This window comes from Delphinapterus leucas, chromosome 19 (assembly GCF_059928025.1).
Source record: "Delphinapterus leucas isolate spDelLeu-1000000601 "Yukka" chromosome 19, BTC_Dleu_Yukka2, whole genome shotgun sequence".
NCBI classification, from domain to species: domain Eukaryota; kingdom Metazoa; phylum Chordata; class Mammalia; order Artiodactyla; family Monodontidae; genus Delphinapterus; species Delphinapterus leucas.
Genome location: NC_143147.1, coordinates 58637775 through 58663198, shown reverse-complemented (window position 1 = coordinate 58663198; position 25424 = coordinate 58637775). Strand labels below are relative to the sequence as shown.

At 47.2% G+C, this 25424-nt stretch overlaps 1 protein-coding gene and 1 long non-coding RNA gene across 7 annotated transcripts in view; one reads left to right on the top strand and one right to left on the bottom strand.

The window, feature by feature from the left end:
• NPLOC4 (NPL4 homolog, ubiquitin recognition factor) overlaps positions 1-20355 on the bottom strand; it is a 55502-nt gene extending 35147 nt beyond the window's left edge. For 2 of the 6 annotated variants that reach the window (XM_022589339.3, XM_089901553.1), the window contains exons 1-6: positions 20209-20341; positions 16957-17037; positions 9028-9140; positions 4382-4558; positions 2307-2355; positions 1489-1583 (exon numbers count right to left, since the gene is read on the bottom strand). In XM_022589339.3, the coding sequence (XP_022445047.1) occupies positions 1489-1583; positions 2307-2355; positions 4382-4558; positions 9028-9140; positions 16957-17037; positions 20209-20223 (530 nt within the window). In that variant the 5' untranslated portion in view covers positions 20224-20341. Of the gene's footprint in view, positions 1-1488; positions 1584-2306; positions 2356-4315; positions 4360-4381; positions 4559-9027; positions 9141-16956; positions 17038-20208 lie in introns of those variants that run through there. The other 4 variants (XM_022589341.2, XM_022589340.2, XM_089901552.1 and 1 more) reach the window with 4 other exon arrangements.
• LOC149746788 (uncharacterized) lies at positions 20035-22723 on the top strand. The gene is made up of 3 exons (XR_016389038.1): positions 20035-20729; positions 21171-21270; positions 22130-22723. It is a non-coding gene; the product is annotated as an uncharacterized LOC149746788 (long non-coding RNA).
• The last annotated feature ends 2701 nt before the right edge of the window (positions 22724-25424 follow it).

The following is a 25424-nucleotide window of genomic DNA, read 5'->3' as shown; positions in this document are numbered from 1 at the left end:
GATATTTGTTTTTCTCTTTCTGGCTTACTTCACTCTGTATGACACTCTAAGGTCCATCCACATCTCTACAAATGACCCAATTCCGTTCCTTTCTATGGCTGAGTAATATTCCATTGTATATATGTACCGCATAAGATTTTCAACAGTACTGCTAAATATCTAGATCTAACCTATGCCACTGACAGAAAATGAAGTTCTTTTTAAGTTCCATCAATTTATCAGAAACATTTACTTTATGAGTCTAGTACTTAGACTTCTGTATAAAATTCTTATTCATAGAAAAAACCTGATTAGGATACATAACAAAGATCTCTTCAGTCTGCTTTTGGTCAGTGAGGATGTCCTGGGCCCCACTGTGGACCTGGGGTGAGCCTGCACAAGTGACTTCACCCTCTGCCACTTTCCCGTTCACAAATGGTCCAGTGAATAGTCCTGTCCTCACAAGCCAGCGGCATGCTGGAACGATGGCACCTGGGAAGCAATGATTGCCACCTAGGCTGCATGTTAACAACAGCAACAAGTGAGCCCTTGACCTAGGCGGACAAAAGGCAGACAGGTCCCAGCACACTCATGCTGTGGTCAAGACAGCTCCAGAGCTTACCCCACAAATGGGCAAAAATGGGCTTCTGGTGGGATCTTTTTTTTTTCCTGGTCTAACTTTTTTTAAAAGTCATTTTAGGATGTTAGCGGGTTGTCAGAGAAAAACTACGAGCAGGCCAACATGACATTCTTCACAAAATGTTGCTGACTCGGGTTCAGCCACCGTCTCCTCTCCCTGCATGGATAGGAATCATAAAATCACAGTAAGAAGTCCGTTACTTTCTGGTGAGGTGAGCATATCAACAGAAGGGGGTTGCACAGGCAAGTACCTGACGTAGTTTAAAAGAAATCAAAGTGCTCTCAGCTTGCCACTGTCACAGCATGCTCTCTAAGAGCCAAGGGACAGCTGCCCTCACTGCCCAACCCCACCCATGCTGCCCGCCTGGCCGAGCCTGCAGATAGCAATGCTGAGGCACCAGAGGCCAAGCCATGGACAGCGCCACTGCCTCAGCCCCGCTACAGCTGTGAAATTGAGTTGATAAAGAGGCAGCTTCCAGGGCAAAGGGCAGACTCCACAGACACAGGACTGGCCACCATCACGCCTTATCTCATCCAGGTTCAGAAACAACTAAGTTGCCAGGGTACCGCATACCCGAAGGAAGGTCAGCGGGGTGCCCCTGGGCCTCCACAGCCTGGCCTCTGCCTGCTTGGCCTCTGCCCATGCACTGGGCACTGTGGATTATAGCAGGGACCAGAGTCTCCCCCGACTTGTTTCTCTTTTAGAATCAGGACAAGATTCACGAATACAAACACTTCATGCCCAGACTTTGATTTTTACTTTTCTCACTCATATGCCCAGGGGCTTTAAGCAACACGTGCCAGAGAGAGAAAACAAACTCTGCGCCCCAAAGCCACATGGGTGCCGCCCCCTGCCCTCAGGCCGCTTACTTGTCGGCCCCTCCGGTCAGCTTCCGGATGTAGGCGTGGAAGGACATGTGCTTCACGGGAGGCTCCAGGTGATTTAGGTAGTCCTCGTCGAAAGGCTGCCAAAACACACAGTCAACACAGTCATGCACTCGCCGCTGGGGTCACGGTCGCGGTCGCAGCCTCCACCCGCCAAACCCCGAGGCGGGTGGGCAGGCAGTGAGGGAGAACTGGTGATGGGTCCTCACTATCGTTCTAAGTCAGAACCAAGTTCTTCTCTGTGTACCAGTTATCTTTTCAAGATTGAAATGAATCTCTATTAAACACAAAATGCTCTAAGTCAAATAAATATCAGGTTAATTTTGCAAAAAACAAGCCACACGATGAAGCAAGAGGAGCCTCATGAAGAAAATCAGGTTGGCCTTCCTGCCGTAAATTCAGTGTCAACCAGTCACCAGTCGGCATTATTGTGGTAACTCTCAACCTCACCACGACAAATCAGTAGAGGAGACGTGAGATTCAGGGTAGAGTAAATCGAAACAATGATGAGCATGAAAACCGCCAGGCCCGGCTTTGTGTCAGGTTTTAAAAGGACTGTCCAGGGAGCCCAGTGTAAATGCTGCCCCTTTATCACAGCAATACCCATGTCCCAGCCATTCATAATCCACCCAGAAGGTCACTCCCATAAATAAAGGCTCATCCTCTCAGTGCAGCCTGTACTAGTGGGAATACGAGGCCCAGGGCAATAAATAGGTAACTTCCTTGAGCCACTCTGACCCAGCCCAGGGACTTAGGGGAAGTGTCAAGACGGCTCTGGGAACTCACTCTACTCGGACTCTCACCTCTAGAGGAACGCAGTGCACGCACTTCCCCAGAGGCCCATGTCGGCACCTAGAGCACAGGGAAGAGAAACGCACAGCATCAGCACACTGCTCTTCTGCTGCTGCCTCCCTGAATGCTGATACTTAAAAGGCACATCATACCTAATAAAGTACTTCCCCATCCACATGAAATTATCTGAAATGGTATGTGGTGAACAGTTTTTAATGGTTTAATATTTTGGTGTGTATTAGAAAACACCGACCAGTGCACCAAACCTGTGATTTCATGGATATTAACTGATTTCATGGATATTACCACAAACTAAAAGCAAAACTGAATGGATTTAAAGTCAATTTAAATAAAAATGTTTGGTAAAGACTAAGAAAGTTGGTACATGGACATGGCAAAAACCCTGAGAATGGGAGATCAGCTCGGTGCTTTGTGACCGCCTGGAGGGGTGGGACAGGGAGGGTGGGAAGGAGGGAGACGCAAGAGGGAAGAGATATGGGAACATGTATATGTATAACTGATTCACTTTGTTATAAAGCAGAAACTAACACACCATTGTAAAGCAATTATACTCCAATAAAGATGTAAAAAAAAAAACAAAAAACCCTGAGAATGGTACATAAATAGCTAAAGCGTAGAAAACACCCACTTCATGCATATTTTGGAAAAAAGCATGAAAAGAACGCTTGGCTCTGTGGGTTTCAGTCTGTGCATAGTAGGACAGTGGAGATGCGTTCGGGCGCCAACAGGCTCAGTCACAGCACTGTCCACATGGGGTCGGAACTCCTAGGTGCACCGCATTCTATATTTCAGAGAAGAAAGGGCCTGAGTCTCCCAACAGGCAGACTCTTACAGGTGATGTACGCACAGGCACGTGCACACTCAAAAAGATTCCTAATGAGGCCTCACAAACACGGATCGGGGTAGGAGTGGCGCTGGGTCCCTGGGAAGAACACAAATGGGGGCAGAGAGCCAGTTGATGGCCACAGCCACAGAGTGGCTCCACGCCAACTGCAGCTCAGAACAATCTGGGGCCCTTTGATCTGAGACATACAGGTCACTAATGCAGCATGTGGAATCCCAATATCTCAATGTCTTGATTACACGGTGATGCAGTTACAAAGACTCCACTGAAGAGACAATCTTCGCTCAGACAATTTTACATCATTGAGTGTGAACTCAGATGTTTCTAAATAGTTTCCTTAAAAAGAACTGCAAAAAATCTATAATAAACAAATGTATACAAGCATAAGCATTTTATACAATCCTTGGTGAAAAGTGAATATTCAAAGAAGGAGCAGCACCTTCAGCAAATGAAGTGTTCCCTAGAAGAACGGAAAGAGTGTACTGAATATGGAACGTTGAGATTCCTCCACTAAAATTAAATGAGACAACGTGAACAAGGACCTGCACCAGCAGGTGCCCAGGTACCACCCCCTCCACCCTGTCACACTTGCTAAAGCCCACTCTGCACCTGCACGTGTCTCAGGGGCACACCACGGTGAGGACTTCTTAGAACTCTTAGTTCTCGACACTTAGAAAATTTTAAACTACATGTGGGGCTTACCTGGTGGCGCAGTGGTTAAGAACCCGCCTGCCAGTGCAGGGGACACAGGTTCGAGCCCTGGTCCGGGATGCCGCGAAGCAACTAAGCCCTGATGCCACAACTACTTAACCTGTGCTCTAGAGCCCGCGTGCCACAACTACTGAAGCCCGTGCACCTAGAGCCTGTGCTCCGCAACAAGAGAGGCCGCTGCAGTAAGAAGCCTGCGCACGGCAACAAAGAGCAGCCCCCGCTCGCCACAACTAGAGAAAGCCCACATGCAGCAACGAAGACCCAATGCAGCCAAAAGTAAAAACTGATTAATTAAAAAGAAAGACAATCACAGTGTATTTTAAATAGTAATAATAATAAAGTACACGTGGAGCATACTTTGAGATTCAAACAATGAGAAAAAGCTCACAGAATAGCTTGAAGTGAGATGTAATCTGAAAATAGATGGTCAAACTCAAAACTTACATTTCTTTATCAGGGCACGTTACAGACATTTCACTTCACTGACACTGTGGCCCCGCAGGCACTTACAGCTGTGGGTCACGGCTCCTGTAGATCTTCCCATCCTGCCTGCTGAGGTACTGGTCGATCTCATCTTCCACCACATTGGGAGCACCACAGGCCTTTAACCCCAGTGGGGCCGATGTCTCCATCTCAGACGACGGTCCAGCAAGGCTCGAGGGAAACAGGAACAACAAATCTCCATGCCTGTTCAAATGACAAATGTTAAGTAGAGGCCGCCTTCCTTTCTTCACAACCTGAGCTGCACAGAAGATCAACTCAGGTGTGAGAACCTCTGACACCTGCAAACAGCAACATCAACCACCCTGCAGGCCTAAACAATGAGGCTTCCAATTTTAAGAGACCACAGTTCTCTTTTCCCACCTCCCCTATGCCTCTTCCCCCATGAAGGTCAGCAGCAGGCTCTCTGGACTGTAACATAACTTCCTTACAACCACACTGCGCAATCTATGCTGCACACGCACCTGGTTCCACAAAGAACACACAAAATCATAGCTGACACTGGAGCTGCATGGCCCCCTCCCTCCTCCTTCTCTGCTTAGCTCCCACTTTCCCTCATTCGTTCCCTGGCCTTCTCTTCAGCTGCCCCCCATTTACTTGCCTGGGACATATCCTTCCACTGCTTTCTCTACGTTCACAAATACATGTGTACATAGCACACGTCACTGATATACAAACCTGAGATGATAAGAGACACACTTTCTGCATTTGCTGTTCTCTCGTAATCCCTCCAAACACGGTCTACGTCTAATCAACGTTCAGCAGTGAAGGTGCCTCACGATACGCTTTGCTGCTCCCCGCATGACGGACATGGCTCCCTGTGGGACCTGCACCACAGGCCCCACCGCGGAAACGCCCAGAGACGGGCAGTCGCACGGTCTCCCGGCCGTAGGGTGGATTTCTGGGACAGGGCCCGTTAGACCTCAGGAGTTTCGTTTGTTCCTAAAGCCACTGACGTACTGCTTTCCACAAAGGCTGCCATGATTCACAGTGCAAAGGACAATATTTGGTTTTCGATCATTTTCAATGTAAATGGCGTCCTTCCACTGTCAGACCCACCACTGACTCTGCCAGAGCCTGACTGCCACCCCGCCGGTATGGGTGAACAGTCCCCACCCGGGAGCACTGCAGGTCCCGAGACACTCAGCGTGTTCAATACCAGTACAGGAGGAAAAGCTGTAGCACCACCACCAGGCAAGTATTTCACTGCTCTCAACAAGATGCACATACAGGAAGAAAGACTGAAAGAACTGCCTGCAGCCCCCAACCAACAAACGGAGAGAATAGGAGCAGGCACCACAGCTGGGACAGCAGGAGGCTGGGCTGCAGCTCTTCAACGGGTCTGCTCGCCCCTCTTTTCCCTCCCATAATTTAGGGTGATAAAATCACCAACTTGTAATTGAAGATTTGTTTCTAACAGCAAATGAGATATTCCTAAACACCCTCCAGCTTCAGGATACATGGCTCAAATGCTACATCAGTTTTAACAAATATCCTCTAAAATGCACTGTGGAGCTCTAAAGAAAAGAGTTTCCCCAAGGGTCCAAAAATCCACAGCAGCTCAAATAAGAATAGTGAAGGAACCTCCGGCCAGCCCATTATGGGAACCCTGAGCTTGGCTTATAGCCACTGTCTGGGCCACGAGAGACGAGGCCTTGAGCCTGCCTGCCCCAAAGCGAGCTGCTGAACCTGAAATGCCACACAAAGCCAGATGTCTGAAGGATGTCTCAACCGCTGGGAAAAACCCACCAGTTGAAAACAGGAACCAAGGAGGAATCCTGTCTGCCTCCATCCACTATGCTGTAGGGAAAAAAGTCACTGCTGAGAAGTCTGTAACCAAAGGCCTGCTCCGCCATGTGTCCGGGGTAAAATCAGGGATGCTACTTGGTTCAGGAAACCAGACAGAAATTAACTCAAGTGCTGGGCCCATGATGCCCCCTTGTGCCGAGAGAAGCAAATGGCTTCTCCGCAGAAAAGTCACCAACCCCAGATCTTTCAGGGCCCCCTAAGACCAAGATTGGCCAAATATAAGGTCTCAAATAAAGGTCACCAAATATAAAAGAGAAACAAGCCACTGCGAGCAACAGAGGGCAGACAACAATCAACAGATTTAGACAGCCAAGGACTTCAGGTGTGGAATTCAAGACAAAGAATATAAACTTACGAATGGAATGCTAGCTGGAAATGGAACAAAAGGAGTACAAGCAACAAGAGACTATCCGCAATGACAAGGGGCTCGGAGAGTGGGCAGAGGGGCTGCAGACTCGGCAGCTCTTCCCAAATCCCCTGCTTAGGGACAGGCTAGACAACAACAGCAACAGTGTGAAAGGATCCTCACAAACCCTGAATTCACTCGGGGCAGACAGACCCCAGACTCCTCAAGACCCGAGAGGGAAGCATCCGGTGTGTGATAGGCCAAGGCAGAGCCTCCAGGGAACCCAGCAGTCTTCACTGGAAGCCTGGGGGTCAGGGTGAGAGCACAGCAGGAGCTGGGAAGGAGCCCCTGCGAGCACATGACCTAACAGCCAGGGCTGAAACGAATCAAACAGAATTAAATAGAAAAAAGTAAAAAACGTAATCACTGAAATAATAGAGAGAATGGGGGAGAGGTAATACTTAGATATAATGTGGACTTTCCTGGTGGTCCAGTGGTTAAGAATCCGCCTCCCAATACAGGGGACGCAGGTTCGATCCATGGTTGGGGAACTAAGATCCCACGTGCTGCGGGGCAACTAATAAGCCGACGTGCTCTAGAGCCCGCGCGCTGCAACTACTGAGCTTGCATGCCACAACTAGAGAGAGAAGCCTGTGTGCTGCAACGAAGATCCCATGTGTCGCAGCTAAGACGTGACGCAGCCAAATAAATAAATAAACAAAATATAAAAATAAATAAAATATCTTAAAAAAAAATAAAGAGATAATGGCCAAGAATTTTCTAGACCTAACCTGCAGATACAGAAAACACATCTTACATCAGATAGCATTAAACCAACCAACCAACCAACTAGGAATCCACAGCTGGACAGGTCAAACAGAAACCACAGGACCCCAAGACAAACAGAAGATCTTAAAAGCAGACAGAGGGGAAAAAAAGAACCTACAAATGAACAAGAGAATTATAACAGCCAGCTGAACTGCGACGATGGAAGCAGAGGCAGTGGAGTGAAACCCACAAGGAGCTCAGGGTGACCACACTCTTACAGACATGGTCAGATAACTCTCGAGCAGTGACAGGACAACGTTCTCAAGTTTGGGCTTGTGCTGCTCAACAAGCATCACAACTATCACTGGAAAGACATGCTCTAGGATAATCCATGCCATCCAACTGTGACCACACCTCAGGCAGACAGGGTGTTTCACTCTGCAGCCCCCGTTTCTGGCATCCAGTCATCAGAATAGCTTAGACACACAGCTGCCACCCCTGCAGTGCTCATCACGTGCAGGCACCAGACAACCACGTGGAGGAGGCATCGTCACCCCCTTGCAGACAAGGGTGGTAAGGCCCAGTGAAGTTAGGTGACTTCCCAGGCACACAGCCAGTGAGTGTTGGGTGTGAGTCCAAACCCGAGTAACGCCCATAGGAAGTGATTCTCAAGATGCAAAAACCCTTTGCAAGCTGGGAGGAAAGATGACCCTCACCCCCTGGAAACGAACGTAAACAGGGAAAGGCTTTACATCATCACAGCGGCAGGCAAAGAGCAGGTACCGAGCAAATATTTGTTGAAGAACAAATAAATTAATGCTAAAATTGCATTTTTCCCCCCTAGATATACTAGTTGTGAATCTAAAAATGACCACACAAACTGCCAAAATAGCCTCTTATTCTGACTGGTAAAAGGCACACAGCCAAGTGCCAGCAAAGCCCAGCCCAACCCTCAGGCAGTGGCTACAGCAGCCAGGCTGCTTGTAGCCCCATGGGAGAATTCCCTGCCCTCTGTCTGAGGATAAAGATGACTTGAAGGGTTCTGCTCACTGATATGTGAGGTGTGCCCAGGCAGTTCAGACAGGAGTCAGCAAACCTCTTCTGTAAAGGGCCAAATAGTAAACGTTTTCGGCTTTGCAGACCATACAGTCTCTGTCACAATCACTCAGCCCTGCCCTTGTAGCATGAAAACACATAAATGAATGAATGTGGCTGTGCTCCCATAAAACTAGAAAAACAGCCAGTGGGATGCAGGAAGAGGTCTCTGCACCCTAGAAACTCCTTCTGACATTACCCATCAATTCTAAGGCACTCCAGGGTGTCCTGCCAGCAAGAAATACAGCGTGGGCAACAGGCCACTGTACTGCCAGCCCCCCCAACCTACCAAGCAGGTCCCGAGGCAGAACGACGCACGGAGCTACGTTCAAGGTCCTTCTCCGCAGTGACGCAGCTGAGTGTGCAGGCGCACACACAACCCAGGACCATAACTCCTTCTCTGTGACACACATCCCCGAATTCCACAAGTCAATCAAACCGGCTCAACAGTAACTACAGATTCAGCGTGGCTGCCAAACACCTGGCAAGAAGCACAGTCACCTGCACTTTGGTCTGCGTTCAGGACCGTAATCACAGTAGCACGAGAAGGAAAAAGGAGAGAACTGAGCGGCCTCAGGCGGGTAACTGGTGCCAGCACGCCCTCCCTACACCCCACCCTCTCCCCTCGGGCACTCACTTGATCTTCAGCAGGTTGAGGGATTTGTTAGATGACGCTGTTATTTCTCCAGTCTTGTTTCTATTGATGTAAACTGAGAAGCCGTTATTTTGGAAGCCAAACTCCTTTGCGACCTAAAACAAGACCCAAACAACAGAGATTTAATAAAATATTGACGTCTCACTACCCTGACCACATATACATCAGACATTACTAGTGAGTTTAGAAATTGCTCCTCATTAAGCAAATTTCTCTTGTTATTTTGCTCTCTCGTGAGGAAATTTGAGTCTGGGGCCAAGAGAGGGGTCAGATCTGGAGCTTGATTTTCAGGATCATCGGAGTACAGTTAAACAAAGAAGAGACAGGGAATCTTGGCAGAGAAACAGAAATGATAAAATAGAATCAAACAAAAATTCTACAACTGAAAAACACCATAACTGAAATAGAAAATTCACTGGGTGGGCTTATCATCAGAAGGGAGATGACAAAAACAAAGTTAATTAAAGATGGGTTAACAGAAGCCAGATAATCTGAAGACAGAGATTTGAAAGAAAAATGAACAGTCTTAGGAACCCCTGGGACAATATCAAATGATCCTCAGGAGAAGAGAATAAGGCTAGGACTGAAAAACATTTGAAGAAAGAATGGCCACAACCCTCAAATTTGATGAAAAACATAAAGTAACAAATCCAGGAAGTTCAGCAAAACCAAAGTAGGATAAATAAAGAGAAAACTACGCCTGGGCATGTCATCATCACACTGCTAAAATCCAAAGATCAATGGAGACTAGAAGACAATGGAACAACATCTTTAAAGTGCTGAGGCAGGAATAAAGATCTGTCAACTCAGAACTCTCCATCTGGAGAAAACACCCTTCAAATACAAGGGCAAAATGAAAACGTTCTCAGGTGGACAAGACCCAAGGGCACCTGTTGCCCGTAGCCTCCACCACAATAAATGCCAGAGGATGTCCTTCAGGCTGAACACCACCAGACAGAAACTCCGACGCAGAGGACACACAAAGGTAAGAACTCCAAATCACACAGTAGGAAACCATCACAGAATTGCCAGGAGAATCCTGACAGAGCAACAACCACAGGTCAGGAACAGGACCAGGGAGGAGCCGCATGTCCCTGAGGCACCCAAAGGCTCACCGCCCCCCCCATTTTATACCTTGTTCTACCTGCTGCTTTTTACCTATGATTGATTTGCCCTTTAACACGGAATTATTGATAAAACCTAGAATTTATTTACTGTAAGGAAAACAAGAGTTTAAAGATTAACTTTATGTACTAACAGTACTTTCTGCTGATTAAAAAAAGGATCGAAAGCAACTCTAGGGCCTTTCCTGGTGGTGCAGTGGTTAAGAATCCGCCTGCCAGGCTTCCCTGGTGGTGCAGTGGTTGAGAGTCTGCCTGCCAATGCAGGGGACACGGGTTCGTGCCCCGGTCCGGGAAGATCCCACATGCCGTGGAGCGGCTGGGCCAGTGAGCCATGGCCGCTGAGCCTGTGCTCCGCAACGGAAGAGGCCACAACAGTGAGAGGCCCGCGTACCGCCAAAAAAACAAACAAACAAAAAAAAACAATCCGCCTGCCAATGCAGGGGACACGGTTTCCAGCCCTGATCCGGGAAGATCCCACATGCTGTGGAACAACTAAGCCTGTGCGCCACAACTACTGGGCCTGCATTCTAGAGCCCACGAGCCACAACTACTAAAGCCTGCGCGCCTAGAACCCATGCTCCGCAACAAGAGAAGCCACCACAATGAGAAGCCCACACACCACAACAAAGAGTAGCCCCTGCTCGCTGCAACAAGAGAAATCCTGTGCACAGCAATGAAGACTCAACGCAGCCAAAAATAAATAAATAAAATTTTGAGCTTCCCTGGTGGCACAGTGGTTGGGGGTCCACCTGCCGATGCAGGGGACGCGGGTTCATGCCCCGGTCCGGGAAGATCCCACATGCCGCGGAGCGGCTGGGCCCGTGAGCCATGGCCGCTGAGCCTGCGTGTCCAGAGCCTGTGCTCCGCAACGGGAGAGGCCACAGCAGTGAGAGGTCCACGTATCGCAAAAAATTAATTAATTAATTAATTAAAAATAAATAAAATTTTTAAAAGGTAACTCTGAATCACCTTGTCATTCTGAAATTCTGAAAATGCTAACAAGAAATGGCCTTTAAGACTAAGTTAAGACTTTGTATCAAATGTATTACAAGTATTTGATACCATGTGATTTTTTCTCTCCAAGGTAAAAGTGGCATTAATAAATAAAGCACCAGGAAATTAAGACCATGAAATTTGTATTCCCAAGAGCAAAAAAGGTAAAAATAAAGACTAAAATTAATGGCTCCTTTTTCTGAAACAGATATAAACCGAAATTAACAAATTGTGGCACTTTATTCTGCAAAACCATTCTGTTTTTCTGTAGACAAAGCACTGCAATTATTGCCAAGAATGAGAAAGAACTCTTGTACCAGGAATGTCAGCTGTGTGAGTTAGCACAGCACTCCTGGGATGTAAGGCAATCTCCAGAGTGGAGCACGGTGCTATGTGGGCAGCCCTATGGGCAGAGGTTCTTCCCTGTGACCACATGACTGAGCTCTTTGCTTTATACCAGGACTGAGGTTCAGCTGCATTTTCAAATACGATAACCAACAACATTACTTCACATATGTTGAAGCCCACTTTCGGGAGATGAAGAAATACATGTATTAGGTTTTATATGATGCTCCTGTGAAAATAACCACTTCTATGAACTCTGTGAATTCTCTATCTAAAGATACAAAAATCTAACATAAGATACCAGGCATTAAAAAAAAAATCTTAGCAGAGTCTTATAAAAGCACGATAAGGCTTCCCTTGTGGCACAGTGGTTGGGAGTCCGCCTGCCGATGCGGGGGACACGGGTTCATGCCCCGGTCCAGGAGGGTCCCACGTTCCGCGGGGCGGCTGGGCCCGTGGGCCGTGGCCGCTGGGCCTGCGCATCCGGAGCCTGTGCTCCGCGACGGGAGGGGCCGCGGCGGTGGGAGGCCCGCGTACCACAAAAAAAAAAAGAAAAAAAAAAGCACGATTAAAATCTTAAAAATTTTATTTCACACCTGAGGTAATAAAACCAGGAACATGGTATGGAGTAAAATTAATACAAATATTTATAACTGAAGGTAACAGAAAAGAATACATGGCAGGATTCCAGTTATCTCAAGTTCAGAATAGGCAAAACTAAAATTTAGGGTTTAGGAATGCATACTGTGTGGTAAAACACAGAAAAGTGGGGGAGCAACCCCCATCAAGTCAGGAGAGGGGTGACAGGGTGAGGGAGTAGGAAGGCTGACCTATGGTTGCTGGAGACTGGCACTGCCCCCCACCCAGACCTGGGTATTTGCTTCATCATCAATCATTTTGGCTGTTCATATTTTTCAAGCATTTCTTAGCAAGTATTTTATTTCACAGTTAAAAAAAAAAGTTTAAGTATTATAAGGGAAAACGTCACTTGCTGCTGAGAGGTCAGTTAAGATAGCACTGAGGGGAATTCCCTGGTGGTCCAGCACTTTCACTGCCAAGGACACAGGTTCAATCCCTGGTTGGGGAACTAAGATCCCACAAGCCACACAGCGTGGCCAAAAGAAAAAGAAAAACAAGACAGAGGTAGGATCTGGGGTGACTCAATAAGGGCCAGTTCAGGGGAGTGACAGCAGCAGAAGCAAACTCTTGGGTCGTGGAGGTGAAAGAAGACACCGGCGAGCAAGATAGCCAGAAGAACTTGTCCTGGAGGGGTTTATGGTCTGGTGATTCACAGAGAAGGAATTCTTTTTCTTTTTAATGATTGTTCCTATTTTTTTAAATTAATTTATTAATTAATTTATTTTTGGCTGTGTTGGGTCTTCGTTTCTGTGCGAGGGCTTTCTCTAGTTGCGGCAAGCGGGGGCCACTCTTCACTGTGGTGCGCAGGCCTTTCACTGTTGCGGCCTCTTCTTGTTGCGGGGCACAGGCTCCAGATGCGCAGGCTCAGTAGTTGTGGCTCACGGGTCTAGTTGCTCAGTGGCATGTGGGATCTTCCCGGACCAGGGCTCGAACCCGTGACCCCTGCATTGGCAGGCAGATTCTCAACCACTGCGCCACCAGGGAAGCCCGAGAAGTAATTCTTGAGTGAGAAGCATTAGATGGTCTCAAAGGAACCAGTAACTCAAGATCCTGAGAGATTTTCAATGTAAGCCATCTCATCACACTCGCAAAACCAATTTCCTTAGAGGGCATAATGCCACATATTAAATCAGAATTAAGGCTGTCAAGTATAGGGACAGCAAGTTGGAGCCAACAATGTTCACAGTGGTCAATATACACTTTTCAGGCAAGTCTGTGAGGGGACAGGAAGGCCATTTCAAAGCCCACTTATAGGGCACAAATGCACAAATTATTAATTATTAAAAATCAAGGGACTTCCCAGCAGTCCAGTGGTTAGGACTTTGCCTTCAATGCAGGGGGTGCGGGTTCAATCCCTGGTCGGAGGGCTAATATCCTGCATGTCTCTCAGCCAAAAAAACAAAACATAACACAGAAGCAGTATTGTAACAAATTCAATAAAGACTTTAAGAAAATGGTCCACATCAAAAAAATCTTAAAAAGAAAAATCAGTATGAGTCCACTTATGTGAGAGACCTGGAGTCAGATTTGTAGAGATAGAAAGTAGAATGATTACCAAGGGCTGGGGGAGGGGGAGAGGGAGTTAGTGTTTAACGGGGACAGAGTTTCAGTCTGGGAAGATGGAAAAGTTCTGGAGATGGACGGTGGTGATGGCTGCACAGCACTGTGAATGTACTTAATGCTACTGAACCGTACACTTAAACATGGTTTACATGGCAAATTTTATGTTATTTTTCTTACCACAGAAAAAAAAGAGACGTAAAACTACATTTATTGACATAGAACTATGTCCATAACCTATTGTCAAGTGAAAAAAAGCAGTATACAAATGATCACAAGGTGAGATTTGAACTTCACTAGAACAGGTGCATCTTACAGCAAGAGGCTTACAACTCTTGCCTGCAGGGCAGCAGGGCTGACATACGGGTCATTGCCTGGGCTCATGCAAACCTGTCACTCAGTTAGCTAAACAACTGTCACCCCTCAACATTTCTATCAAACAATCCATTTAATGATCAATGAAGGAAGGAACAGGGATCTCAGTTTTTGAGCCCTGCTCGTAAGCACTCTAGCACCAGTACCTGCAGAACAGCTGTCGGCAGCTGGCACACTGACCCTCCTGAGATGGCAGACAGTGACCCCTTCAGTAAGCATGACGTTCACAGCTGAGTCAAAAAAAAGGTTCAGGAGGGCTGGACTCTGAGTATGATTTCATAGGGAGAGCCTACCCAATTAATTTCAATTGGATTTTCCTCCTTACAAATACATAATACATGATTAAAACACATTATTTTCCAAATCAGTCTAAAAAAGCACTTTACATATAAAATAAAATGCTACAAGTAGGTGTGACAGCGTTTTTTTCTTTCTGATACATAAATGTTTCTCCTTGGGCTTCCCTGGTGGTGCAGTGGTTTAGAATCCGCCTGCCAATGCAGATGACACGGGTTCGAGCCCTGGTCCAGGAAGATCCCACGTGCCGCGAAGCAACTAAGCTGGTGCACCACAACTACTGAGCCTGCGCTCTAGAGCCCACGAGCCACAACTACTGAAGCCCACACACCTAGAGCCCGTGCTCCGCAACAAGAGAAGCCACAGCAATGAGAAGACTCTGCACCGCAACGAAGAGTAGCCCCTGATCGCCGCAACTAGAGAAAGCCTGCGCGCAGCAACGAAGACCCAACAAAGCCAAAAATAAATTAATTAATTTTAAATTAATTTTTTAAAAAATAAATAAGTAAATGTTTCTCCTTAAACTCAGTCAGATTTGATGAAAATACAGCAGTAGTATAGTACGATCCCATTTTGGTGAAAGTATGTGTACATGCACATGCAGAGAGGTGTGTGTGTGTGTCTGTACATGTGTACACATAAAGACGTTACATTAACAGTTATTTCTGGCTAATAAAATCTTGAGTTATTCTTACTTCTTTATACTTTCCTGTATTGTTTTTGAGCCTTTTATAATTAATCCATATTATTTGTATAATCAGAGAAAACGATTTTCACTTGAGGGGAAACATTACTTCAGAGTAATAAATGTTTGTTTTTGAGTATTCCCAAGAAAATTTCTCCTAAACAATGACTACCGTGTTGATGATGGCTTCAGCGATTAATCAGTCAACACTAAACTGTACCTCCCTGACTCCACACACATCCAATGACAGTTATTGTGTCTATATTCCCTATGCAAGACAACAATTAACTGCCAGAGGAAACACCAGGATTTTAGGAATACTTCTGAGGCAAATAAAAGGCAGAACTACAATCCTGACTTTTTAGGTTTCTCTGAAATCATCTGAATTTAACCTGTCCAACAACTCTACATTTGATGTCAAGCACGAAAGTCTCAAGTTAAAAACAAAATGAAATGATGTCGCTACATGACTACTAGATTTTTTTTTTTTTTTTAGGTTTTTTTTTTGGGCACACTGCACAGCATGCGGGATCTTAGTTCCCCAACCAGGGATCAAACCCGTAACCTGTGCCCCCTGCAGTGGAAGCGCGGAGCCTTAATCACTGGACCACCAGAGAAGTCCCCTGGTTACTACAGATTTAAGTTTAAGAAATTTCCGTATCACAAAGACTCAGAAAAGTAAAGAACAACCATATGCAGTCCCCTTACATCTCATGTTTAGCCCCACAACTGTCCAAGCAATAGCTACGTAATGCTTAATCTTTGTCTCAATCTCTCAAGAACTCGAGCATTTAGTGTATCCCAGCACCATCTCCAGGAGCAAGCTGACAACGGTCAGCTGTTACTAAAAAAGCAAAGAGTAAGATATTAAAAAGTCCTTAAAGACATAGAGATTATCTTCTCTGCTGTCTATTGCACCTGATTTTTTCCTTTTATTCTTGTAAATATGGTCACTTAAGCAGCACTGTTGGAATCAGGATAGCAACTACCTTTCAGAAGCCAAACTTCCCAGGTAAGTGCTGTGGCTTCCCTAACAGAACACAGTGTGATCCTCAGCAAATCTCTTTATTCCCTGGACTTCAGTTTCCACCTTTGTGAAAATAAAAAGATCAGACTACATGACACCTAAGATTCCCTCTGGCTCTAACAGTCTGTGACCTGACAATTTTTTTTGCTTATGAACAGTGAAAAATGATATTTTTTATCATTACAAAGGTAACAGCTGCCTGCAACAAATTCAAATAGTAAAGAATGTATAAAGTAGAGGCTGGCAAACTTTTTCTGTAAAGGGCCATATAGTCTGTCACAACTACTCAGCTCTGCTGCTAGAGCTCAAAAGCAGCCAGACAGTGCATAAACCAATGAGTGTGGCTGTGTTCCAATGAAAACAGGCAGCCAGCCACAAGCCATGCTTTGCCTACCTCTGGTATGAAGTATAAAGCAAAAGCCACTCTCCTTACTTTGGCCTCCCCTCCTGGGGTTGCCCCTTTTAGGTCTGGCTTGTGCTCTTTCAAACCATATTCTCACACAACAATTTGTGTATGTGGCTTTAATTTTTTAAGAACAAAGTGGGATCATTCTATACATGTTAGCAATTCCCCTTTGATGGACAATTCAAGTTTCTCATTCTCTGATTTTTCACTCATAAATATTCCTCTTGTGAAATCCTTTTACACTGATCTTTGGGCCCTTGGTCCTGCAATGGTTAGCAGTGGTCAGCTGTGACACGTCTGATCCTGTATCAGTCCCACCAATCATGACAGAGAAAAGCAATACAAGAGGCTGAACTTGGGAGGGGGCGGACTCAGGAAATGAGGAAAAGAGAAAAGGTACACAACAGGAAGGGAATAACAGTAGAGGATGAAGGAAGGTCAATACCCAAGCCACAAGTACCTTTTTCAAAAATGTTGCAGCTGTTTCTCTCTTTGTTGCTGTGATCCGCTTCACCCCATCTGGGGACTGAACACGAATTATCTATGGTAAATGAAACAAGTTGGTTACTGCACAGACTAGGAAGGTCCTGACCTATTACTGAAACTAACCTCTGCAGTCTTTCAGCATCTGGGTTACCGAAACTTAGAGCCAAACCTCACCCTTCCCCTTGCCAACACCCAACCCAATGTTTCTAGAAAATGAAACAGAGGTCTGAGAGACATCAGCTCATGGGAGGACATCATAAGAGGACTGCCCTAATTCTCAACTCTCACCGTTTCACTCAGAAAAATACGACTTCAATTTTTAACCATTATTTATACAGAATATATCTGAAACACTAACGTTTTTCTCTTCCGATTTACAAAAAAAATTTTTTTTAAATCAGCAGGAAAAAACCCACCATGAATCATGAACAACTGAGTTCTTTAAAAAATATCTCACTTTGTTCCAGGATCCATACACAGACTAGACTAACTTAAAAGGATCACAGGGAATTCCCTGGTGGTCCAGTGGTTACGACTCCGCAGTGAAAGCCGAGGGCACACGGGTTAGATACCTGGTCAGGGAACAAAGATCCCGCAGCCAAAACAAACAAACAAACAAAAAACAATTAAAAACATAAAAAGGATCAGAGGAAATCCTCTAATTTGTTATTTACTTTCAATAAAAAAGAATAAAAGAAAAAATGTGTTTAATACCACGGTAAAACTTGGCAGGGTTTTAAAAAAATATATTTTCATGGCAAGCCTGAAATGGTTGCTAGGCCTGGAAGACAACTGGACGGAGCATCACTTTCTAGACTTGATTTTCATGCTGATCGAAGCCCAGTGAAAGTGTGCTATTATGCCCTGGCCAACCATCCAAGGTCCTGCCTCAGTGGGTAGCATAAACCGGCATGCCCTGACGCCAGCAAGACAGAGGATGTTCTAACCACCTGAGGCATGGGAGGAACAGAATGTGCCAGAAAGTACTCATGTTATAGTTACATGAGTACTCATGTTATAGTTACTTCCCTCAGCAACTACTGCACTGTACACTGTATTCAAAACAACACTATACAGACAAGAAATGTCACAAGCAGTTGTTTTTAAAAAGACTTTCACTGATACAGGACAAAATGCCACAATGGCTTTCGATCTGTCCACCTTTACCAAACAAGAATCATCTAGATTTTGCTGAAATAGCTTGACTATGTCTTTCTCATTTTCTAATAACTTTTGCTTAACTGAAAAGCCTTTGTCCCCAGTTCTTAAGATATTGTTCTCAGTTCTTAAGATTTTGTGTTGAACAAGCCTTATGAAATCCCAATTGTTAAGAGCATAAAGTATTTTCTTTTTCCTTCTTAACAACATCTGTTTAACTTTCTCACTCATCTATGTGCACTTAAATTATTTTGACTTTTGATTTCTAGTATGCTTTACTCTGGATTCAACATCTAGAAAAATGTTTTCTTAATACACAGCCTGGGCATTAGGTAAACTCCCATTTATTTGTTTCTGAAATCTGTCTCCAACACTGAGGCAGGTTAAGAAGTAAAGAGCTCTGCTTCTCTTTGAGGGATTCTATGACTGTTGCTTTGACTGTTCACTTAGGACCAAGAGCATGACACTCCACACCTCGAGAAGCTAAAGGTCAGGATAACACGTTTCTGGAGAGCTCTAAAGCTTAAGAACTTATTCTACTTGTTCATTTACAACAGGGCACAGCAGTCCAGGTTTCCAAGCTAAGCTCAGTATTTAACTCCAAGAGACAAAGATAATTCATACTGAGGGAAGGTATGACTTGGCCTTTGACACATGGTATAAAGTAAAATACACAAGAGACAGACCAGGCAACATGGACACATAGCTTCTTGGTAACTAAGTTTCCCTATTTATAAGAAAATGAGCCCAGAATATTTCTTGGGGGAGTCAAAGAATTGGTGAGATAAAAATTAGTTATCCCATAGAAAATTTTAGAAGACCTCTTTCTAAATAAATAAAAACTTTTGAAATAAATTTCAGAAGAATCATGTTTTAATTCCTGACAATCTGAGAAATTCGACAAGAGATCCATGCTATCAATGAGACCCTACCTAGCCTTATATACACTAGAAGAAAAGTGGCCTTCTCTGAAACAACTCACGTGTCCATGGTTACTGCAATTTGGTTAAAAATATTACAGTAAAGAGAAAGTCTGGAAGCAGATTTGAGTGCTAATTCTTAACCTATTTCTAGAGTGAGTCACCAAAGACTAGTAAATCTTATTTTAAAAGGAATCAGTTGCTCGTTTCTCTTGGGGCATTCATGCCCTCTGCTCATCTCCAGGCTGGGAAACACGGAGCAGACGCCAGGGCCCCTGAATGGAGAACTGCATTAGGAGGAGTCACTGGATGAAAGCCTGAAAGTCCAGAGCTGGAGGTTCCTGCAGCCCAGAGCATCCAGAGAGGAAGATGAATGCCATTCCCGACACCTGGCAAAACTGCAGAGGCTCTCCCATGGCCAAATTCTGAACATGACTTGCCACCCCATACTGCTTCTGCTTCCTCCAGGAAATCCCAAGTGGTCCTTAACGTTAACCAAAAATTTTTCTGTCCAGCTGGTCTGTTGGCTTTTTTCCGGCCACAATGACTTCTGAGAGGAAACTTTCCACAAGTTAAGGGATGGCCAGTTTTCTCTGATTTTCACTTTTTTTTTTTTTTTTAACTTTAAGCAGGGAAAGGGAGTGTGTCAATCCCTGACTTCAGGTACAAAATGAGATCAACCTTTATAACATCCCTTTACAGACAGGAAGCTGTCAAGGTCTCCTTGCCATCCACCAGGCCACCGTTTCCCTTCTTAGCAGCTTCCTCTCGTGGGATGGGGTCCCCGTTTACAGAAAGTGCTCTCCTTTTAAGAAACCCATGACAAGGCACTCACTGGGGCGACGAAAGGAGGCAAGACAGACGGACAGGAGGCGAGGAGGGATCGTAGCCCCGGCCCCGAGGAACTGCAGCCCCTCCAAGCGCGACCCCCGCGACCAGGAATGGAAAGGCCGGCACAACCCACACCCCGCGGACGGCCCGGCCTCCCCCGTCGGCCGGGGACGGGAGGAGCTGAAGAGAGGAGGTCGGTAGCCCGGCCACCCGGCCGGCCCATGAAGAGGAGGGCGGGCCGCTGGGCCTCTCCGCAGGCCGCGCCGGCAAATCTGCTGCCTCATCCCGGCACCCTCCCGCCCGGCCGCCCCACTCACGATGCTCTCGGCCATGGTGGCCGCTCCCGTATCCGGGCTTGAGCCCCGGGCCGCCGCTGCCTGCCGCCCCGCGGGCCTTGCAGCCCCGACCCCCGCCTCAGCCCCAGCCCCGGCCTCCAGCCGCCGCCGCCACCGCCGCTCCAGCTTCACCGCCCGGCCGCCACCGCCGCGACGTCCGGTGCCTCGTCCGACGCACTCCCCCGGCCGCGCGACCGCGCAACCGGGTTCCGGCCGCGCAACCAGGTTCCGGCCGCGCGATTAGGTTCCGGCCGCGCGATCAGGTTCCGGCCGCTCAACCAGGTTCCGGCCCCACCAACGGTCCGCGCCTGCGCAGGGCGGCCCCGCGCCGGGCTCCCCGCGGAGGGGCGACCCCGGCTGGCCACGCGGTGGAGAGACGCTGCAGAGAAGCTGGGAGGGAAGCGCGAACGCGCGTCTCGCCCAGGAGAGCGGTCGGCGGGCTCGGATTGGACATTCCCAGCGCCTCGCTGGTCCCACGGAAATGGAGAAATAGCTTCGGGAAGGTGACATCATACCTTCATGATATGTATTTTTTAAGAAGACATTTTCCATGAATCTAACATAAGAGAAACGAATGAATTTCGACCACGTTTTAGATAAATACTTCTTTGCCACGGAGATACAATATCCTAAAATTGCCCCCAGGGCCAGCTTCATGGGCACCCACGTGTGTGGCTCCGAATGGCCTCACACTTGATTCAATGCTCTGCCGTCACCGTCTTGCAATCTTTAATAGTTTTCAGCAAGGAGCTCCACATTTTTATTTTGCACTGGGCGCTGCACATTTGGTAGCTGACCTTGCCTATGATTATGAAAAAAAAGTTACGAAAACCTCTAAGAGGCTAAACTATGTTTTTTAATCCCATGATTCAATTTCAGATTGTGTTTGTCTCCTGTGTTGAAAACAGTTAGGAGGTTGTTACTCTCATTTCCTCTCCCTGCAGGAAGTCTGAGATCAGGGGGACAGCCGGTCTGGTTTCTTCTGAGGCCTCTCTCCTTGGCTTGCAGACAGCTGCCTTCCTCCTGTGTCTTCCCTCTGTACAGGTGCATCCCTGGTGTCTCTCTGAGTCCCATTTTCCTTTTCTTATAAGGTCATTGGAGGATGGCCCACCCTAATGACCTGATTTTAAGTTAATTACCTCTTTAAAGGCCCTACCTCTAAGTCTCATTCTGAGGTGCTGGGGTTGGGACTTCAATATATAAATTTGGGGGGACACAGTTCGGCCCATAACGGTAGTGGTAACTATGATTTCATCCGGAGGCTACTCTATATCAGAACAAGGCTGAGATGGGGCCTGAGAGGTGATGACCATCTCCCAGAGAGCCTGGCTTTGGAGCCTGATTGCGGTAACTGATGAGGCTGGGTGTGTCCCCTTTGAGGAAGGGACGAGACACAGTTTGGCTGCACAAGGCCTGACCTCCAGCTCCCGTACTTGCCCTGACCTTCCGCCTGCAGCACAGTAGCCTGAGTGGTCCTTTTAAAGCGTGAGTCAGGTCGGAATGCACATTACTCAACACCTGTCATCTCCCCATCTCACTTGGAGCAAAATTCGAACAGCCATCCTTCTTCAAACTTTCCAGGCTTGCTCCCACCTAAGGTACTTTACAGGCCTGAAGCGTTCTTCCTGCACACGTCAGCCTAGTGTTGAAACAGAACAGGACCCTATGGTCTATGACCCCCATGTCTTCCGCCTGCCTTTTGTCTGTGGAAAAACTTTAGCCAAAGAATAAGTTTAATCAGAGAAATGAGAAAATACAGAAACAAAGGGAAATAGTCAAAGGGGGCAAAACAATAATAGTTTAAGTCAGTAAGCAAAGTCAAGGACCTTTAGTTCCACCTCAAGGGCTATAGATAGTATTCTGAGCTGTGTCCTGTGAGCTGTTTTTTTGTGTTTTTTTGCAGTACACGGTCTCTCACTGTTGTGGCCTCTCCCATTGCGGAGCAGTCTCCGGACGCGCAGGCTTCAGCGGCCATGGCTCACGGGCCTAGCCGCTCCGCGGCAACGTGGGATCTTCCCGGACCGGGGCACGAACCCGTGTCGCCTGCATCGGCAGGTGGACTCTCAACCACTGCGCCACCAGGGAAGCCCATGTGAGCTGTTTTATAGGTACTGAAACCCCCACCAGGTAGAAGAAGTTAACTACATGATGACCAGACGGCAGCCATGACAGAAGCTGCCACAATTCTGAGAATTGGCCTCATGGAAATGGGAACAAACTGACCCTGGAACTGAAGATTAACTGTACTTAAAACTTATCAAGATGATGCTGGTCAGACCACCAAGGACCAATTTCAAGATGACTGTCAGAGCTGACTGTGCTGTCTCTGCATGTAGCCCCCTCCCTCCGTCTATCAAAGCTCTTGCCCACTGCTTGTCAGTGGAGGGGAGTCGACCTTTGGACAGGAGTCTGCCCTTCCCCTTCCCCGGACCCCGCAATTGCCAGCCTCAGAAATAAAGCAAACTTTCCTTTCCACCAGCCTTGCCTCTTTATTGGCTTTTGAGCAGCGAGCAGCTGGACCCCACATTCAGTTACAGTGTGTGCCAAGTGCACTGCCCTCAGACTGAAGTTGCTGGCAGCCCTGGCTGAGCTCCCCTTCGGGGACTGTGCTCACTCCAGATCACGGTCCCTTCCCCAGGCAGCTCATGCCCAATAACAGTGGATGGCTATCAAGGCGCATACCCATGTCTCAATCTGGGATGACTCTGCAGGCCATCCGAGCTGCGGGGATCACCAAGGACTTTGTTGAGATTGCCTGACAGCTCGCCTTCTCCCTCCACCAGCACAATGCTGTTTCCTTCCCGGGTCTGGATCCTGAGACACTCCCCAGTGACCAGGGTTGGCCTCGCAGGGACCCTGACCTGAGAAAATCCACGAGGTTCGTTCCCTCTTTTCTTTTTTTTTTTCTTCTTGGCCACACCATTCGGCGTGTGGGATTGTAGTTCCTTGACTGTGGATTGAACCCGCGCCACTTGCACTGGAAGTGTGGAGTCTTAACCACTGGGCCACCAGGGAAGTCCCTCGTTTTTCCTTCGGCTTCTTCTCAGCCCTCTTCTTTTCTTTTTGTAAAACGATATGAAATTCACAGAACATACAGTTAACCATTTTAAAGGGAAAAACTCAGTATCATGTAGTACATTCCCAGTGTTGTACAACCACCTCCTCTACCTAGTCCTAAAGTATTTTCATCACTCCCGGAAGGAAGCCCTACACTCCTTCAGCATTAGCCGCCATTTCCCCCTCCCCCAGCCACTGGCAACCACTAATCTACCTTCTGTCTCTATGGCTTTACCTATTCTGAACATTTTATATAAGTGGAATCGTACTGTATGTGGACTTTTTGTGTCTGGCTTCTTTGAGCACCATGTTTTCAAGGTTCATCCATGTTGTAGCCTGTGTTAGAACTTCTTTCCATTTTATGGCTAAATAATCCACGGTATGGATGGAGCACGTTTTGTTCATCCATTCTTCATTGATGGACACCTGGGTTGTTTCCACCTTTTGGCTGCTGTGAACGTGTATATCCATGTATTTGTGTGAGTCCCTGTTTTCAATCCTTTTGGGTGTATACCTAGGAACCAAACATTTTCCTACAGTGAGGCCTCTCTGATCACCTGATATAAGACAACACCCTCCACCAGCCATTTCCTTTCCTTGCTTCCTAACACTCATGACCTTATAAAATAGCATATATTTACTGGTTTCTTTGCTTACTCTGTGACTTCCCCTGTACTCAAATGTAAGCACCTTATGATGGGGGATTGTCAGGTTTCCTCACTGTTGTAGGGCTCAGAACAGTCCCTGACAGAGAATAAACCCAGTGTCAGTCATCTGTGCTCACAATAATGCTGTGTTAACGAACTCTCCTCATTCAGTGGCTTAAAACTCAGCTGGCCCTCTGCCGGAGTGTAGGCTGGGCTCCGTGGGGTGGTTGTTCTGGGAGAAGCTAGTGGGGGACCCAAAGCAAGAACACAGACAAATGAAGCGAATAAAAATGAAAAGTGTTCCCTCGGCCGTACTACTCTGGAACTGAACACCAGGAGGAGATTTCAGGGGATGGCATAGGCCAGGGCACACAAGTGCCAGGCGTTTCAGGCCCAGCAAGCAGCCCATGTGGCTGGATTGTAAAATGGTGACTAAATGGAGGAAAAAAGGCTGGGCTTAAACATCAAACGGAAGAAGCTGAGAAAGGGAGTGGGGAGGATGGTGGAGACGGGATGCGGCACACACATACCCCGGAGGCCACCCTTTTTCCTGCCACGCACACGTGTTTGCAGAGGGGCCCCTGGCAGCCTCTGCCCCCACCACGGCCTCTGGCCCCAGCAGCCAACAGCAGCGTCAACGCACGTCATAGCCTCACGGACTCCACAAGCAGGACCCAGGAGGTGTGGGAGTGCGTGCCCAAGGTCTTCCAGAGTTGTTGGCTGGTAGCGGTCTGCTCTGAGCCAGTCTTTCCACCGCATCCAAGCCAGGGTGAAAGGGCAGACAATGCAGGGTCAGAGAGCCTGGAGCACATCTCTGCCTGCAGAGGTGGCAGCTGCATGGCTGGGGTCTCTCCAAGCACTAGGGCACAATAGTAACCGTGACAAAGTCCTACTCCTGAGAAGCTCAGAGGGTGGGGGATCCCAGCCACCTCAAAACCAGGAAGGATGTGATCTAGCCAGTGATTAAAAAATAAATAAATAAACAAAGGGGGACTTCCCTGGTGGTCCAGTGGTAAAGAATCTGCCTTACAATGCAGGGGACGCGGGTTCGATCCCTGGTCGGCGAGCTAAGATCCCACATGCTGTGGGGCAACTAAGCCCACGCCACAGCTACTGAGCTCGTGCACCTCAGTTAGAGAGCCTGCGTGCCGCCAACTACAGAGCCCACACGCCCTGGAGCCTGCAGGCCACAACTAAGACCCGATGCAGCCAAAAATAAATAAAATAAATAATAAATAAATTCTTAAAAAAATAAAGGCACTTCAAATATACATATATAGGGACTTCCCTGGTGGCGCAGTAGTTAAGAATCCGCCTGCCAATGCAGGGAACACAAGTTCGATCCCTGGTCCGGGAAGATCCCACATGCTGCAGATCAACTAAGCCTGTGCTCCACAACTACTGAGCCTGTGCTCTACAGCCCGTGAGCCACAACTGCTGAAGTCTGCACGCCTAGAGCCCATACTCCACAACAAGAGAAGCCACTGAAACGAC